Raw genomic sequence first — 19,387 nt, 5'->3', positions numbered from 1 at the left:
AATAAATAATAAATAAATAAAATAAGAAAACAAATAGAATAAAATTAATATTAAATCGAGCAAAACATTAATTGATACAATATTTAACAAAAATATGTATTATTATAATATATATATATAAAAAAATAAAAATAAGATAGAAAAATAATAAACAGTGGGATTTTTTTTACCGCAAAGTATAACTGATCTATCAATTTCTGTCCTGTTTTATGAATTGATTAATGTCCATATTTGCTATAATAGTTATTTTTGGTATATTTTATGACATGTTCATCTATTAATTTATCACTACAAGCTACTTCCATTGTGTTGAATGGTTTAATCTAAATTATATTAATATAATATACAATTTTGTAAATCACTGAAAAATATCTGTAGTCATGAAAATCAGGAGGTGAAAAATAAATGATACAGAACATTTGAATAAATCTGTTTGATGAACAAAATACAGGTTACATTTTAAGAAGTGATTTATTGTGAAGCTTTCTCCCTTTGATTTGATAACAGTCGTATCTAATAAGAGCAATGTTCATGTGTGTTTATAAAAAATAAATACAAGTGATACAAGTGGGATCAGAGGGGAGAGACACATTGGGATAAATAGGAAGAGAGAGAGGATCGTTCGCCCACTCTATCATGTAACTGACAGGCAGATGAACCAATCACCTCTCTCCTTTTCTTGCTCCTCTTGCTCCTCATTGGTGGACGCTTCAGCAAGTGCCCTGCCTCCCTCCCTCCTCTCCCTCCCCATCCCCTCTTCTTCCCCCTCCTCAGTCTGGTGCTGCTGCTGCTGCAAGCTGCTGGTGTTGCCGTGACGATGATATCCTCCCCCTCCCACTCACACACACATACACACACACACACACACACACAGTAGAGAGGAGAGGGAGAAAACAAGACGCTATCATGACGCGGTGGCTTCAGGCTGGAAAATAGACACAGTCACACACATCGCCTGCGTCTGAGGAAAACATGGTGAGTGTTGGATTTATATTTTTAGGGGTTGGGGGGATGGAGGACAGAGGGATGGACAGAGGGATGGACAGATGGATGGAGGGATGGATAGATGGATGGATGGAGGAATGTTGGAGATGACAGCAGCATCTGTAGCATGGTGTGCTTTCCTGAGGGAGAGAGAGGGATGAGGGAGGGGAGAGTGGAGAGATTGAGGAGGGATGGAGGAAATGAGGATGGACGGATTGCAGGATGAACGAGGGAGGAGGATAGATGACTGAGGGACTTCAGCTTTGGAGCAAATACAAGTGTGTGTGTGTGTGAGTGTGTGTGTGTGTGTCATCAGGCCTGTATGTACTTCACGTTAGCATCCTGAGTGCTAGCAGTAACAGCAGGTACGTCACTTCTGTGAACAGAAACTGGGCTGATCCTCTCTGAATTTTACAGCCATGGATGGATTACAGGACGGGCAAACGGGAACAGGCTGAGGGGCCCGATGGCCTGAGCCTGCGTATGAAGTCACAGTTTATATTTGTAGTTGGAAAGCAAATTAAATGACTTCAAAGAGACACAGGCGTCCACAGACAGACGTTAAGGATTAACTGAGTGGGACGAATAGAGATGCTGGGTAGCTCGTCGGTACAGGCCGAGTCCTCGTCGCATCGGCCCCGGGTTCGCCCCCGGCCCTTTAGTCCATGTCCTCCCCACTGTCTCTTCTCCAGGTTTCCTGTCGATCTTCACTGTCCTATCAAATAAATATCAAACATTATATGTAAAAAAAATCGGAATGAATAGCCAAAGAAAGATGCAAAACCACTGAGACATAAATCAACTATGAAGAGAAACGACATGACTCAGAAGAGGTGCAATATCCAAGAAATTAGAAATAAGCATAATTAAACTAGAGACAACCACAAAGAGACACCAAACCACCCTGAAGAAACACAAAAGAACTACAAAGACACAAAATGACCACAGAGAGACATAAGTCTAGTATGAAGAGAAACAAAACATCTAGACAGAGATGCAAAATAAACGAGAGAAAATTACCACATTGTTACAAAAAGGCCAAAAAAGACACAAATGAACCACACAAAAAGGTTTGACATGCAAAACAACCACAGATACACAAAATGGACACAAAGCGACACAAGACAACTACAGAGAGCCACTAAAAAACAACAACATAACAACATAAATGAAGTGTGAAGAGAAACACAACAACAAGAAAGAGAAGTAACCACATCGAGTAACCATCAAGAGACAAGAAAAAACTACCAAAACAACTGCAAAGAGATGCTAAACAACCTCAGAGATGCAAAACAACCACAAAGGGACACAAAACAACAACTAAGAGATGCTAAACAACAACAAAGAGATGCTAAACAACTTCAGAGATGCAAAACAACCACAAAGGGACACAAAACAACAACTAAGAGATGCTAAACAACTACAAAGAGACAAACCAACACAATGAGACCCAAAACAACCACAAAGAGACACAAAACAACAACATGACACAAGACAATCAGAGACACAAAACAACAACATGACACAAGGCAATCAGAGACACAAAGCAACCAAAGACACACAAAACAACAGCAACGAGACACAAGACAATCAGAGACATGAAACAACTACAAGACACATAAAATTACCATGAAAGACATAAGAAAACCACAAAGACACAATACCAACACAAAGGGACACCAAGCCAACACAGAGAAACAAATAAATATTAATAAATATTAACGAAATATAAGCAACTATTACCACAAAGAGAAGCAAGCTACAAATACAACTTTGACGTATCATCAACTTTTAAGCACATTTATGAAACTTGTGATCAAACTGTTGCCACATCCAGTAGTTACAGGCCGGAGGTGTTTGTGAGTGAGTGATAAAACATAAAGATAAACAGAGAGACAGAGTGAGCATGGACTTTCCCATGGGAATATACTCTATGTAGAGACGGAGGTCAGATTACCTGTGTGCTAGCATGTGTGTGTGTGTGTGTGTGTTTAAACAGTGTATGTCAGCTGTATTTTCCTCTGTCAGTGTGACGTCACAGAGCAGATTTACTGACGAGCTCTGCAGAAACCTGTTTTGACTCTTACAGACTTTCCTGTGTGAGCCTGCAGATACTTCTTAACGGAAATGATTCTACGTAACTTAATCCTTAATATGATGAAGCGAGTCTAATCTGTTGATCCAGGATGACGTAAGTAGGTTTCCAATGAAATAAGTGTGTTTGTAAGATACCTCATCTCACATGATCAAACAATCAAAAAAAGAAAAAGTGAAAGTGTGTTTGTGTGATTCTATCAGTTACTCTTTTTTTATTCTTTTTTAAGAATGTGTTTGTTACGTCTTTCAAACACTGTGGGGTGTTTTTATTATGATTGTTAGGTTTAGCTGTTGTTTTAAAGTCTCTGTTTCAGGGGCTCTAAGAAGCTGGAACAGTGGCGATGCTAAGCTAATAGCTAAAGCTAGCTTTTTTTCCGGAGGTAGCCTTAGAAACTATATTTCTCAAGTTGTTTACTTTAAATCTGAAGCAGCAGAATTAGGAAATGTTTGGTTAGCATTAGCTTAACATCAGTCCAGTTTTGATATGAATAACACCTCTGTTATTCAAAGACTCCACCACTACAGAATATTCAGTAGCATTATCTCCTTTTTAAGGATTATAACTCGAATGGCTTCAGCTAAAATTGATTTTAAGTACAGGAACACACACGGACACATATGATGTTTAGACATGCACACACCCTACAAACTCGGACGTACAAATGCTATCAAGTGTCGCTATGTGAAACAACAAGACATAAAATGTCGAAATGTTCTGAGAGAGAGAGAGAGAGCGAGAGAGAGAGAGAGAGAGAGAAAGAAAGGGTTCATTTGTCTCTCTATAAGTGACAGTTACAGATAGTCACCAGTGTCATACGGCCCAGACACACACACTGCACACAGAGCCTCACTGCCGCCCCATAATCCTCTGCTGCATTTTACATTTTACTGCAGGGAATCCTTCAATGAGAGTGTGGGGGTGTAGCACTGATGTGTGTTTGTTTTTGGGTGCATGTCTCTGTGTAAAATCCGAGATGTTATGTATATGTATTTAAAAAATAAAGCAGAAATTATGAGAGAAGGGAAGAAAACACATCCTCGTGTGTCCAGACAGGCATAAATTATGTATTTGTCTGTGTAAGACGACTTTCATGTCAGGAAGGTCGTAGCTTCTGAACAGAACATTTTGGGGGAGGAGGTGTTAAAACAGGATTATGTGCGAGATCACAGGCTACTCATATCCATAATCCCTCCCCTTTGTAAATTATTCATGAGAATATCCAGTTCATATTTTACACACAGATGTAATAAAATCCAGACAGTAAACAAGAGGAAAATGACACAAAGGAAAACACCACTGGATGGAAAATCAGCGTCAGACTTAATGTAACAAAGAGTTCAAAAACCAGCCCATTCCCAATCTCACCAGTCAGATACAGCAAGGAGGTCAGTGGCCCAACGTGTCAACATATGAAGCTGTAGGACGCCCTCTAGCTTAGACGGGCGCTCTTCTGTAGGTTGTTTTATGTGGCGTTGAAGTCAGGTGACAGTTGAACGTTGGGGCGGATGCTGGTGGCGATGGATGTCAAATGGACACAGAGGTTTTATTCAGGAGACTGTGGTTCATCAAATAGTAAATGTTGACTTGGTTTGAGACTTACTTCCTTTTAGGTTACGTAATGTAAATTTAGTTAAGTTAAATGGTGCTTATGTCATGTAACTAGCTTCTGTTAGTGTTGGTGCTTGAGCATATTAAGGATTGTTGCACGTCCAAAAGTCATAAAATGTGAACGTTTGTCGGCAAGCTTTCTTTTGAAAATATACCTTGTTGTTTCTTAAGTATTATAGCTGACTTGACGTCTTTATTTTGAAGCCAGATGTTCCATATTTACTGTAGCTAGCTCAACAACGGATCCCTGAATGCACCAAACTTGCGTCTTGCTTTGAAGCTCAGGGCCGCAGACGGAGCTGCAGTATTTGAGGAGTTGAGTGGAATGTGTTTCAATAAGTTGGTGTTCATCCTACATCATCACATCTGTGTCACTCGTGAACTGGGACACTTTTTGAGTGTGAACGGCTCTGTGAAGCACACACACACACACACTTGAATTTAGGATTTTAGGATTAAAGAGAACCATGACTGCTTCACTTATTGTTGTGTCTTTGCCTCGCCCCCTCCCTAGGCAGTCTGTAACCATGGTAACTGCCTCACTCCGGTCTCTCTCCCTTCGCTCTTTCCATCACTTTGAAGACATTTCTGTGACCTACATTACTGCTCCTAGAAGCTCTTTATTACTATCGTCTTCTGTTTTGGTCCTACCTGCTGCACAGCCCCTCCCCCCCCCCCCCATCTGTGGATCATACCATCTGCATCATCATGTTCCTCACTGCGGAGTATACCATCTGGGAGTTAATTAGGGGTGTGCAGTGATCTGATGTACCACCTGGAGTGAACATATGGGCCTTCCTATAGTGGGGAAGACAGTGTGTGTTTGTGTCCAATGTCTGCCACAGCTCTCAGGAAGGTCACAGTGTTCCATAAATATCAAATAATGTTACATGTGATGCAGTCTCATCTCAACATCAGACAAAGGTTAGTTCAGGGAAGCACCCTCAGTGCAGATTGGGGGTTTCCCTTTCATTACTCTGCAGTCTGTGTTTCTTTGAGTACCATCTAGTGGTGGCTGAACAACCAGCAGCATAATCTGACTCTGTTTCACTGTGAGACTATATTAGAAACTGAACCTTGACTTCCTAGTTTCGTATTTTATTACACAATAATCGACATCTAAAATTCTACATCAGTTTTCTTGTCTTGCTGTCTGTATAATTGTGTACAAAGAGGATTCTACAACAGCAACTTCTCACTTACATATGGGGTAAGCAACTCTGGAGAAACCAGCATGATTACGATAGACTCTGAAAGTTCCCAACCAAATGCCAAAGCCCCTCCCCCCAAAAATACATACACCTCCACTGCCAGATAACTGTTAGAGGATGAGTCCACCAGAGAGCATTGGACAACACACCCAAGTGGGACCTACGTGTACCTCGCCTGGGTTAGGTTGGCCTCAACTGGACATGGCTCGGTATGGGCTTTCATGTGGGTTGGTGTTGAGGACCACATGGGCGACCCAGAAGACTATACATGGGCTGGGAATGGGCACATTAGACAGCACACATGGATACTGGCTGGGTGCAAATTGGGCTAGGTTCTATCAATGAGGACCCTGTATGGAGTCTATGAAGGGGCCTTCATCCCATATGGGCTAACCCATGTTTGTGCCTATTGTGGAGGCAGGCAGGTAGGCCAGGCCCAGTCATTTCCATTTGTCCAAATGAAATGATTAGAGCATTTGATTTATTGACTGAATTTTGAGACATTTTAAAAAAAATGGCATACCTTAGCTTTAGATCCTAAAACCAATCGCATATAATGTTATGGGAATAATGCCAACAACAATGAAGAGCAAAGGTGTTCTTTTTAACAACCATGTTTATCTGCTTTTTGACCTAATCTCTCATCATTCTCTTTTCTTCCCAGCACACAGCAAAGGCCGCCCTCAGTTTAAACCCTCTGTGAAGTACATGAACAACAAGGTCTGTTGCTTTTCCTCGAATCAGGATTGATTTGACTGTAACTTCCTGGGACATATATTTGAGGAATAGGCAGCACGTGGACGAGGAAAGACGTTTCAAATGGAAAATTTGTGGACTTTTGGATTCCATGGCCCTATTTTGACCCATCAGGAATGTAATGGAATCACTTGCACCAAGGCTTCCTTACTACAGGCTCCAATAAAGGGCATGTCAGAAGTTTTAGCCCTTCCTGTTTGCAGCATGAAACTAAAGCTCTGCTGAAGTGGAAGATTGTAGACAAAAACAAGACCAACATCTGTGTTTTCAGCGCTCCTTCCTGGTTCCGCGTGGAATAGGAGTGTACATCCAGGTTTAATCCCTCAGATTTGCCTGCAGGCTCCTGAAAAGGGTGTGTCTGAGTGCTTATCCCCTGCAGAAAGAGCACATTCAACTTTCACAACAAAAGCCATGCCTCCCCTCAGATCCAACAAGACACATCATAAGAAGTTCATGTGAATGTTTTTGTTTTTTTACCTTCCTCTCGAATACATTATGGAATAAGCTGTGAGACAGATTACAAAAGCAAGCAATACAAACAGACAATTGGAAACCTTGTATCTGAACATCCAGCCCCTTCCCCTGGCTGCACTGTGGACTAAGGGGTGTGTTCGGAGGTTCACCCCCTCCAGGCTGCAGCTCGCAGATGGAGGCCCACCAACACTCCCCAGATAGCAGCAGTGAGGAGTGCACCGTCCTGGAGGCCCCACCAGGCAAAAATGCCTGTCCACAGCATGCAGGGAAGGTACGTAGAAAATGTGTACAAGAATTTGACAATGGAAACAAGTGGTTGCAGTTGTATATGAGTTACAATTTATTAGCTGGGTGCTATGACTTCCTGTCTCAGCTGGTTCCCGGAGACCTCACAGTGACAAACATTTTCAAGTCATCGTGCCCAGCCAAGAGATAGTCTAGCAAATTCCCCACAGGGCCTGTAATTATGCCAGCTTTGCTTTATCACAATGAACCAAATGACGACAGTATTTTGCTGCCACAGTGCAGATTTTATACAGCGTGATGGCATTTCAAAAACAAGAAGTTGACGTGAAACACAGCAGCTTCCGTGTCCAGTGTGGAGTATAACATACGTGTCAAGCAGCGACCTTTCATTGTACTTTCTTTTACCTGTTAAAGCAGTTGATCTTATCTCCTTAGCCACCTAAGGAGGAGGATCCAGACCACATTGTCCCTAGACATTGTGGTTGCGATAGGTTAACATCTTAATTCTACCTCTTATTCTTCGAAGTAGTTGGCTCCATCATCAAATATTTCAACTTTTCATCCACAGGTGGCAGACCTTTACTGTTCAGCCTGTGAGTGTGCACTGTGTGAGGACTGTGTGTCAGACCACGGTGAGCATCCTCAGGAGCCCCTCAGCCAGGCCCTGGAGCAGAACCGGAGCGGCTTACAGGAGAGGCTTGGGACTGTCCAGAGCAGGTAAAGATCTTTGTTTTTAATTATTCTGCTGTGCACTGATGTATGCAATTTATGACAAATAAATGTTGCTGTGATAGCTTTACTTGAATATTTGAAAAGGGTTGTTGTTACATACGGTATATCCAGAAGAAATGTTCTGATCAAACGAAATTTCCATGAATATTTTATAAACACAGAACTCCCATTTGACTGAAATGTGGGTGCCTAGATGATGATGCAAGCAATGTAACAAGACTGCGACTTGATATCTTAATTTCCCTTTTATTGATTCCTCTCCAGACTCCCTCAGATTTCAGATGCTCTGTCCTTCATTAAAGAGATCCTCCAGCAGCTGACAAATCAGAGAGCTTCCATTGAAGAGGACATCCAGTCGAGCTTCGAGGATCTGCACAAGCAGCTGGACGTCCGAAAGAGTGTTCTGCTGATGGAGCTGGAGGTCACATATGGACTCAAACAGAAGGTGCACACATGCTTTCATGTTTGACAGGATCGGCTGCAAGCTTATGCAAAATTATGATTTTAGTGGTCTGGCGGATTTAAGGAATAAGAGTTAAGCAACGAGTTGTTCATTTTCAAAGTTCTCACTCTTTTATCATTGTAAAAAGTACAGCGTCCCTTGCCAGTTGGCTAATTTAAAAGAAAGAAACAGTAGTCAACACTTAAAGAATCCCATATCTGTCTCCAGGTCCTGCAGGCCCAGGTGGACAGCCTCGTCCGGGGAGAAGAGGACATCATGTCCTCTTGTACCCAGACAGAGGAGGCTCTGGCTGGGGAGGCGTGTGTGGCAAGCCTGCAGGTGGAGCAAGAACTGAAAGAGAGGCTGGGGGAGCTGACTGGTCTTGGTCTGCCATGTCAGCCGGAGGAGAATGACCAGCTGGATCTGATTATGGAGACAGATGGGTTAAGGAAGTCTATACACAATCTTGGGACAATTGTTACAACAAGGTAAGACCGACTGTACAGATACAAAATGTTCAGGCCCCTGCTGAGAATGTATTTTTACCCATGTGTTTTCCTCCTCTTCATCAGTGCGGTGGCAAGCCAGAGTGAAGCCATGGGGGCAGGCCTGGAACAATGCATTGTGGGACACCCTTCCTCGGTTACTATAGTGACAAGAGACAAGTCAGGAGGAGCCTGCAAGAGTGGCAATGCAATCCTGTCAGCAGAGGTACATTTTAAGCCCACATTCATACACAATTTAGCACAACACATCATAAAAAAAGACTAAACATAACCCGTATTCTTCCCCAGGTATTCACCCCAGACGGAAGCATAGTAGATGGTGAAATAGTGGACCACAAGAATGGAACTTATGAGTTTGTGTACATAGTGCCAAAGGAGGGTAACTTCTCATTGGCCCTTCGTCTGTATGACCAGCACATCAAAGGAAGCCCCTTCAAACTGACCGTCAGCAGGGCCTTGGAGGCAGAAGTCGAGGTGAGCTGTGAGTTGTAGAATTTTGGAGCTGTATCTAAATTTTCATGAAGAGGTTTATTGTTTAGTTTCTTTCAGCAAATACGTGGACAAAAACTGAATTTCTGCCAGCCTCAGCTGTCAAGACCAGTTAAGACTGCTTTAGCAGGGTGTGCTTCAAACAAACAAGTTTGACAAACTGTGGGACATTTGGGAGGGAATAGTCTTAGAAGTGCAGTACTTCCAACAACTGGGTTTGGGTGGAACAACAGAAGTTGATTTAGGACAGGAAGTTAAATGTAGGCACACTAATAAAAAGACCAGCTCTCAACATAACATCGATCCGGCCTACTTCTGTTTATGTACCTCTAGGTGTCCCCATCCACTACCACTGCAACAAACTCAGCAGCCTACGCAACCCCATCCACAGGCTCCTCTGAGGGGGCAAAAAGAAGAGGGAAGTCCCCCGGCCAGAAGAAAAAGGGCTCCAAGAGGGCCAGCAGCGCCCTGGGAACCCCGCGCCGCAAAACCCAGAACCCAATCGAGGACGACCTCATCTTTAGGATTGGTCAGACATATTGCAAAGATTACAGCTACTGAATCTAAAGCTAATGCTATTAGTATAGTGAATACATGCTGAAAGGACAGGCTGAAAGATAGGTTGAGTCTGGCTTGCCACAATTATTGTTTTCTGTTGTTTGCAAAATATGATAAGAGCTGTAGGCAAATGGGAGTAACAGGGAGTGAAGTGGAAGACCAGAATTGAATTATTAAATAATTAATTCATGTCCAATGGGAAAAAATACAGCGAGAATGCTCGAATTTGAAAATGTTTTATGTTTTCCTGTTCTATGCAGGAACGAAGGGGAGGAACAAAGGAGAGTTCACCAATCTCCAAGGAGTAGCTGCCTCCTCCACTGGCAGGATACTGATTGCTGACAGCAACAATCAGTGTGTCCAGGTAGAGCACATTTGTCCGGCTCCACTTCTTCAAATGGCCGATTGAGGGTTGAGACTTGGTTTAGGTTAGGAGCTAAGTTATGCATTATGTTAAGGTTAGAGGCTAAGTAACGTATTGTTTCTATCATGGTCCTCACAAGTTTCTCCCAACTCCAGATCTTCGCCAACGAGGGGGAATTCAAGAGTCGTTTCGGGGTGCGGGGACGGTCACCCGGGCAATTACAGCGTCCTACAGGGGTGGCCGTGCACCCCAGTGGTGACATAATCATTGCTGACTATGACAACAAGTGGGTCAGCATCTTCTCCTGTGAAGGAAAGTTCAAGGTAGGTGAACAGAGTTGGCATTAAGCCTTTTTAGGAAGCAAGGGCAACCTTTTTTCAGAATTTGTAATGCAGAAAAACAAATTGTTTAAACTCGGGAGGCTGGTATCACCCCGATCCCCAATTCTCTTGCACATATCTCCTGTCTATCTTTACTGTCCCATCATAAAAAGGATAACAATAAACTCATGTCTTATGTTTTGTTGAACAGTTCTTCCTTCTCATTGGTTGTTTTTGGCATGCATCAGGCAAAGCTTGGCTCTGGTCGACTTATGGGGCCAAAGGGCGTGTCCGTGGACCAGAATGGTCATGTGATCGTGGTTGACAACAAGGCATGCACTGTCTTCATCTTCCAGCTGACTGGCAAGCTCATCACCAAGTTTGGAAGTCGAGGCAATGGTGACAAACAATTTGCAGGTAGTTTTTCTTCAAAGAGATTGATTTGCAAAAAAATAGACAACACTTATAGGACCAGTAGAAAAGTACCAAGGCCCAAGGACCAAAAGCAGTCGAGGTTTCAGATGAAGAGAACAGTGACATCTAAAACCAGCAGAAGTGTTAGCTGAAGCACTCAAAGCACAACCTGTTGTTTCTGTGTTCCTGTCCTGAAGGTCCACACTTTGCAGCAGTGAACAAGAACAATGAGATCATTGTGACTGACTTTCATAACCACTCTGTCAAGGTAAGGCCTTACTGATTGAACAACATCATTAAACAGGCCACATGGATATGTCCCTGGGTATATTTCTGTCTCTGTCATGGTCAGGTTTTCACCCCAGAGGGAGAGTTGGTGTTGAAATTCGGATCCAATGGTGAGGGAAACGGCCAGTTCAATGCTCCCACTGGTGTAGCGGTGGACAATAATGGGAACATCATCGTAGCTGACTGGGGCAACAGCAGAATACAGGTACAGCAGTTCTGAATAGTACCCAACTTTCCAGTCCTTCCAGTTCAGCATCCCGTGACTTGCTCTTATCTCTGACATTTTGTTGTTGTTGTTGATGCCCGACTGTGACATCAGCCGATGCTCTTTATCTGTTCCATCTATTTATTCGTCTTTTATTCTTTTTATGAATGGGTTAAATTGTAAAATGAATTGCCCTCTGGGACTAACTAAGTATTCTGAATCTGAATCCATTTTGAGGGTGTTTGGAGTTTTTGCAATTAGCAACACAACATGTTTATCTTTTGACAAACATTTCCAGGTGTTTGACGGCAGTGGCTCCTTCCTCTCCTACATCAACACATCAGCAGACCCTCTGTACGGACCCCAAGGTCTGGCTCTGACCTCAGATGGACATGTGGTGGTGGCCGACTCTGGCAACCACTGCTTCAAAGTCTACCGCTACCTACAATGATGGAGGCTTGGACGGAGGTATGAAGCCAACGCAGGAGATAGAGAGAGAGGTGGTAGTTGTTGGAGTGGAGAGATAAGGTGCACGGTTTGCAATTCTAGGAAATACTGCATGAAACTCTACCGCTGTGTGTAACAAAGGATGGAGGAATGGATAGAAAAGAGCCAGAACAAAGAAGAACCAGCCATAATTACATCATTACAGATACATGAAAATATAAGGTTCGATAAATTTGATGTTTCTGATAGATATATCATTAAACAAGGAAACTGAATGGTAGAGAGTGGTGGGACAAAGACTAGTCTTTGGAAAAGACTTAAAATCGTAAGAGGGCTGAGGATAGCAGCACATGAAGGGAAACTGAAAGATGGAGCATTATTAGCGTTATTCCAGAAGGGCATGCAAGACTGATGCAATGCTGGAGTAGGACCAGTTATGCAACAACTGAATATGATGTCAAATTCTACAAGTTCCTCTTTCTTTGAGTGGCACTGGTAGAAAAAAGGAAGACTGGATTAAAAAAGGACAAACAAGCAAAGTCCCAGAGAGGGAGAACCAAAACGTCTGTGGAAACCACCACTTCCCTAAACCTACAGTGAAGTGAATTATGGATAACGCTATGGAAGAATTGTCATAGGCATGAATGAAATTGTATGTTTTTGGAGTAAATGGACTGGAAGATTTAAAGTTTGCTAATGTTCTGCCTTCTTATATTGTATGCGTTCGATGAAATAATGGAGCTAAAAGTGGTCTTGTTCTTGGTTTGACATCATTTGTATCTCCAGGTCTTTCCTACACATCTCCCCTATGGCTTTTGCTCTGTAGGTAACATCTGTACACCAACATCAACTCCAACATTACAAGTTAAAAATAGCTACCAACTCTCTGAGCTTGTCAGCGTGCCCTTAGGAGAAGCACTTCAATGTAAACTAGTAGAGGAGTGTAGTTGTACTTGTAAACTCCCTCCAGTGAACCTTTAGATCTTTAAATAAGAAGAGGGGACTTGTTTAAAGATGGCATCCTTGCAAAGCCAAATTTCCTTCGACTGTACCGCTGACTATCACTCAACGATGGCCTTGAAAACATATTATCAGACAAAGACATGGGCCACTTTTAGCCTGTTGTACATTGTTTGTATATTAGGACTGTCTCAAAATGGAATGTTTCTTTTGTTTCTTGCCATATGCTAGTATTCTTTACAAGTCTTAGGCAATAGGTTCATCATTAGAAATGACTGCTTGGCTCTGATTATTTGAATGATTGATCCATTTGGTTGGCTGATACCGTTGCTTTGATGAGCAGCACTGTATATGCTTGGTCTGAGTGTTAATATATTTTTCCTGACTAATCTGTTGCAAGGAGAACAAATCTATGAATCTATCCTATATTCCGGAGAATACTTTTAATAATATGATGTGAAATGTTCAAATCAATCAATGGAATCAGAAACATTGTTACGTACTTGCTTCTGCTCGTCAGCGTGGTAGCGAAAGGTCAGGGGGAGGAAATTCTTGAATGTTTTAATCATTCAACATTGCCAAGGATTCTAGAATGCTTAAGAATTACAACTCATACAATTCCACATGTTCTGTCATAACCCATAAAACAATGTGTTCTAACAGCATGCCTCTGTATTATGTGAATGTTAACATCAAACATATCACCATGGATTTCAACTGTAAGCTCTCATTTCACCCACACCGAAGAAGAATTACAGTAATGTTAATTACAGCGAAGGACAAGGGACACCTAAGAGCTGCAAAGCATTTACAAATTACTTTTGGAAAAGTGCAATGTGTTAATAATATAAAGCATTTACATCAACCATTTAATAGGCGAGAAATGTGTTTCAGTTACTCACATCAACGTTCAATTGGCAGTTTTAACTGTTATAATTGATTCTTTAAAAAGTCTGTCGACTAACAGATTCTTGTGATTTAGGAAGTGGTGTCCTATGATGCAGTCTATTTAATAAGCTGGATGAAAAAAACTCACCAAAACCATTAATACACTATGTTCGCAACTAATTCAATCTTTTTAGTGAACATCTTTAAGGTATGACTTATATTTATTGATTTTTTTTGGGTAGCTTTCATCTTTCTAACTTGCCATTTGATTGTGTTCCATTGTGCATTGAAATTCTTAAGTGCCCATTATATTTCTTCTTTTTGTATATTTTGTCTGTTATGTTGAGTCAACATATGATTGTGGGTTTTTGACACATTTTATATTGACTGTAGTGATGGGAGAAATCGGCATATTAAGTTTTAGTCTGTTATTATTTAGAAATGAAAGTCGTCATGTTCTGGGGGTTAAACTCGAGATTAGCAAAAACAGCTCACGAGTATTGTGCTTTTGATTGATGCCAATGCTTAGTGATAAGCTAATGTTAGCTGCATGAATAATGGATTAAAATGAAAGTTGTTAGGGTCAGGAGTTTATGTCATATGTCTGTTAAAGGTTCATTGTTTGATATTGTTTAAGCGCTAAATTGTGCTGCTAAATCTTTCAATTTTGCTCATCAACAGTCAGTGGGGAGAAGATTTTCAGATTTCTTGGCACTGTTCATTATTTCAACAAAGTCAGGTTGTGTTTCTTGAGGTTACCTGGGCCTTGTTCGCTGGAGATTCAGCCTTAATGTCAGTAGTACCTATGAATGTCGTTTCAAAGGTGGTATAATGGAATTGCCATCTCAGTAATCTTCCTTTTGAATTTATTGCAAACATAAGTAAGAGTTAGCTAACAACCATTTTAAAGAAATAGGTCATTTGTATGCTACACATCCATTTGAGGGAACTTTTGTTGCAAGAAGTCCTTAATCAACACAACGAAACATGCTACATGTGGCACTAACAATATTTAATTGTATTGCTTGGGTGTAAATAATTATTGGTTAGCCCCATGAGTTAAAAAAAAAACATGCTTCATCAATTTAGTTTTTTTCTCAAATGGATATGTAGTATTTTGGAACACAACTCTTAAAATACTGGTCTGTTCTTAACAGTGTCACTTGCCTGCTCTTTTTCTCTCTATAATTACTATCTGTCATGTCTGTTCACTATGGACTGTCTCTTCAATATTCACACACACACACACACACACACACACACACACACGCACACACACACACACACACAAAATAAAGCATTGATTCCTAAATGGTAGCTGTTCTGTGAAATGTCTTTGCTTTGAAAGATATCTGTTTGTGTCTATAGATCAGTGGCTTATAGGGGCTTGCCCAGCTACATTAAACTCATAGAGACTAAATGTTCAGATTTTATGAAATAACGTGGAAAAGGATGTAATGGCTAAACTAAAACCTAAACTATCACCTTTATTTCTTGGTTTATAAATAATCATGAGAATTGATGGCCTCCATGTTGTCATCGCTTACCTCTCTGTTTTGAATCATGAACAGTAGCCACCTCTCAACACGCCCAACTTAAAGAAGCATTTACACAAATACACTAATTATCAGAGAGAATGTGACGAGTTCAAAAGGCCCGTCTTACACCTTTATCAAATGAGGCGTCGTTTCGGCGTATATTTTATTATGCCTCCACGCCTGCAACAGCCGTGGCCATCCAGATATACCTTGAGGGAATTTTGACAAATTGGGCACAATTGTCCACTTGGAGTCAAGGATGAACTGATTAGATTTTGGAGGTCAAAGGTCAAAGGTCAGGGTCACTGTGGTCTCACGTCCATCTCATACATTTGAACACGATATCTCCGGAATGGCTTGAAGGAATTTCTTAAAATTTGGCACAATCGTCTCCTTGAACTCAAGGATGAACTGAGTAGATTTTAGTGGTCAGAGGTCAAGGTCACTGTGACCTCACAAAACATGATTGAGGCCACAACTCAAGAATTCATATGCCAATTATGATAAAAATTTTACACAAATAGGTTTAAAATGATGAAGTGACATTTTACACCCAAAAGGTGAAAGTTCATCTTCACTGTGACAGCATGATGCTTCAATCCAATTCCTATTGATTTAGACCCCAAGGTACTTGTATGGATGACAGCCAGGACAGGGGGCCTCCTGTTCCTCTGGTAATACACAACAAGCTCTTTGATCTTGCTAATTGAACTTAAGTTGATGATGATTGCATCATGTGTCAAATCTCTTTATCAGTACTCTTTCCTCCTCTGTAAAAATAGTCTCTTAGTGAGGGCAGCATGTTTCTCACTGGAAACTGTTCACTGGAATCAAACATGTCGCTGTAGTATTTTCTTCCATTTCACCAAAACATACACTTTATACCTTTTGTTTAATAACTCCAACATCTAGAGTCTACACAGACAGAAATGTAACTTCAACTTGACAAGCCAGTAATTCTAGTTTTCTACAAAAGCAATAGCTTACCTTTATACAGAGTTAAAATACATGTAATGCATTTCTCTAGTTACAAAGTATAATAGCACATTATAGCTTTATGAACACACTATAACGGCCTACTAAACAATATACAGAACATTAATTCCAACAGTGCCTAAATCAAGCTGTCCTGTTTTAATACCAACATTAGCATCCTTTTAGTCACTTGCTGGTTGTAAACAGGAAGAATGCATGAGGCAGATTGATAATAAAATGACAACACTGCCACCTTGTGACCAAAATCCTTACCTCCCCCTTAAACAATGTTACAATCAAAAGAGAACAATACAGAACAGATATATTTACATTTAAACAACTTTGAGAGCGATAAAAAAAATGATGTGGTACATTACGTGTGAACAGATTCACCACCTGGCTACATTCTGAGAGAAGAATACGTGAAGTTATATTCTAATGTGTTAATACAACCCAAATTTCAAAATCTGTGAGGATTTCATTTTGACAGTTATTCAGCTGTAGAAATCTCATACACATACATTTTAAGTACTATTGTATACTATTAAACCTGTCAAAAACATCCAAGCAGTGGCTTTATGTGAATTGGTTTATGCCTGAAACCACAACCCCGAACAGCGAGTTGAGTACCTTAAAGGAGAAGTTTGGTATTTTTAAACCTGGGCCCTATTTTGACAAATCTGTCGAAATGACTCAAAGGAACAAAACCTTTTGGAATCGGTCCAACATACGTCCTCCGCTGCAGCAGCAATATGTCAGGCGTATACCTCGATAAGCAAAGGATATGCGTGCAAAAACTTCCTATTCCGTATGCCTGTCATTTTAAGTCTGACTACTTGAGACACAAGGACGGAGTTGTAGTGGTTTGAATGTGTTTTGGTCTGTGATTGGGGTATGTTATGCTAATAGGGGCTAATATGGCCACAAATCTCAAGTGTGCTTCAGAGGTCTAATTACTTAGTGTCTCGACACCTACACATCCCCGGATTTAGTTTTTATATTAATGCTACATAAAATGACTTGAGGCAAAACAGTTGAATAGGTGCTTCTGGACTTGTTTGGGCCTATAGGGTTAATTATCACCCAATCCATGTTTTTCATTGTTAACAGCAGCAAGGCAGTTTTCCTGCCTTGTGTAGGAACAGCAAAGGTGAAACCAAACTGCTGGGCACATTTAGGCAGGATACAGTCGCAAACGCCACACAACGGACACTGTCGCTTAGCAGTTGTGATTGGCTAAGAGCTATTGAAACAAGGAGCCCTACAAACCACAAGCACAACACTGCCAATATTGTTGTGATCGTGTAGAAAGCTCTCCGCTTTGATTGATCAACCCGCACAGTTTCTCCGCCTCCCTTCCCTGGCCTGGGCCGAATCAGGACACAGAGAATAGAAAGGTTGCAAAAGGATACTACAGTTATGGCCATGATCGTAAGGCTGAGATATGGGATGATGGGGACGTTATTAGGCAGGTACAGAGAAATAAGACCCACAAATCCAAAGCACAGCAGCCAAACACACCCAACGCTGATGTTTCTCATCCTGACCCCACGCACATTTTTTAGCCCTCTGTATGTGATGGGATGAACAACAGCGAGGTATCGGTCCACACAGGACAGCATGTGAAAGAAGGCCCCTCCACAGAAAATGATGGAAGATAAATAGATTCCAACTGTAATCATCTCCGTGAGAAGAGCAAATGAGCCACAAACATAGCAGAAGGTTCCCAAAATCCAGGACAGCTCCATAGCAGCCATGTGGTATGTAAAGATGTCTGAGTGGCTTTTTGTTTGAAAGGAGTGCTGCTGCCGCCATCTTTGGTAGCCCACGTAGAGGACAAGGGTGCAGATGGGCAGAATTGCGATGGCTCTCAAGATATTGAAGGCAGTGGAGGTGATCAAGCAAGCACTGGAGTTTGAGCCAGAAGAGTTGGTAGCAGAAGAGGAGTTTACTGACATATTTACTGTATGTACCTTTAGGCCTGGGGAAACAAGAAGTTAGAGGGACAAATAGGTAGACAAAAGGTGAGATAAAGAAAATTGAGGTTGTATTTCTTTTTGTTCAGGAATAGTGTTTTAAAACAATCTCTGACAAGTTGGCAAAAAGGTGCTTAAGGAGTAAAGGCAGGTTTCTGATGTTTTCTAGCTGACATTTCCCCCTTGAAGCTTTCTGATAATGATCTGCACTCGGCAGAAGATAATGTAACAATGGTCTTGACTACTGTCTAGGTTATTGTCAGAGCCACTGGTTTTAATGGTTGTTTTATGTCACAGAAAAACAGCCTCATGTTATTGACAAACTGTACTGTTGGACTTTTTGAAGAAGCACAAATTCATCATCTTGTAGTGATGATTCAACCAGGACAGTTTCATGACCATGTTCATTTTCATTCAGTTTTGATTTTTCAATGCAGAACATGAATGGCATCGCCCCTAACCAGGGGCACCTGGGATTTTAACATTGCAATGAATACTGACCTCCAAGTACCTGGATTGTTTTTCTATGACGGGTCATTATGTTTTTAAATGTACGAAAGTGACAGAGAACAAAAACCATTCTAAGAGCTGAGTTTTGAAAATGTTTATTTCATGTGTGATTTTGAATAAGCCATAACTTAAAGTCCTATAAAGGAACTGAGTTGTTAAGTCTCTGAAGATTCTTGTAAAATAAAGTAAATCAAAATTAAAACATTTTGCACATGTATTTAAGTCATTTTTGGCTACTATGCTAGATTACCCAAGATATCCAAAGTGACCAATTTAAGTACATACTTGTAGATGTATTCTAAAACATTAGATGATTCAAGAATACTCACCTTGGCAGCAGCGTTTGTTTCTGACTGTCCGTACTCCCCCTGAATATACAAATATATAGCGCGGCTTAG

The 19,387-nt window shown here is 41.1% G+C and overlaps 1 protein-coding gene across 1 annotated transcript; it reads left to right on the top strand.

Annotated features, from left to right (window-relative positions):
- Positions 1-857: 857 nt before the first annotated feature.
- LOC138600367 (tripartite motif-containing protein 2-like) lies at positions 858-15,274 on the top strand. The gene is made up of 14 exons (XM_069671742.1): positions 858-975; positions 6,566-7,402; positions 7,946-8,094; positions 8,374-8,554; positions 8,780-9,039; positions 9,124-9,262; positions 9,346-9,531; positions 9,880-10,075; positions 10,365-10,468; positions 10,624-10,791; positions 11,037-11,205; positions 11,400-11,470; positions 11,555-11,695; positions 11,994-15,274. The coding sequence occupies exons 2-14, from the start codon at positions 7,304-7,306 to the stop codon at positions 12,144-12,146; spliced, it is 2,016 nt and encodes a 671-aa protein (XP_069527843.1). The 5' UTR covers positions 858-975; positions 6,566-7,303; the 3' UTR covers positions 12,147-15,274.
- The last annotated feature ends 4,113 nt before the right edge of the window (positions 15,275-19,387 follow it).

The sequence above is a fragment of the Semicossyphus pulcher genome, unplaced genomic scaffold, assembly GCF_022749685.1.
Source record: "Semicossyphus pulcher isolate SPU_LCO1_2020_fin unplaced genomic scaffold, fSemPul1.0.p SCAF_21, whole genome shotgun sequence".
Classification (NCBI taxonomy): Eukaryota; Metazoa; Chordata; class Actinopteri; order Labriformes; family Labridae; genus Semicossyphus; species Semicossyphus pulcher.
This window is presented reverse-complemented; position numbering and strand designations above follow the sequence as displayed.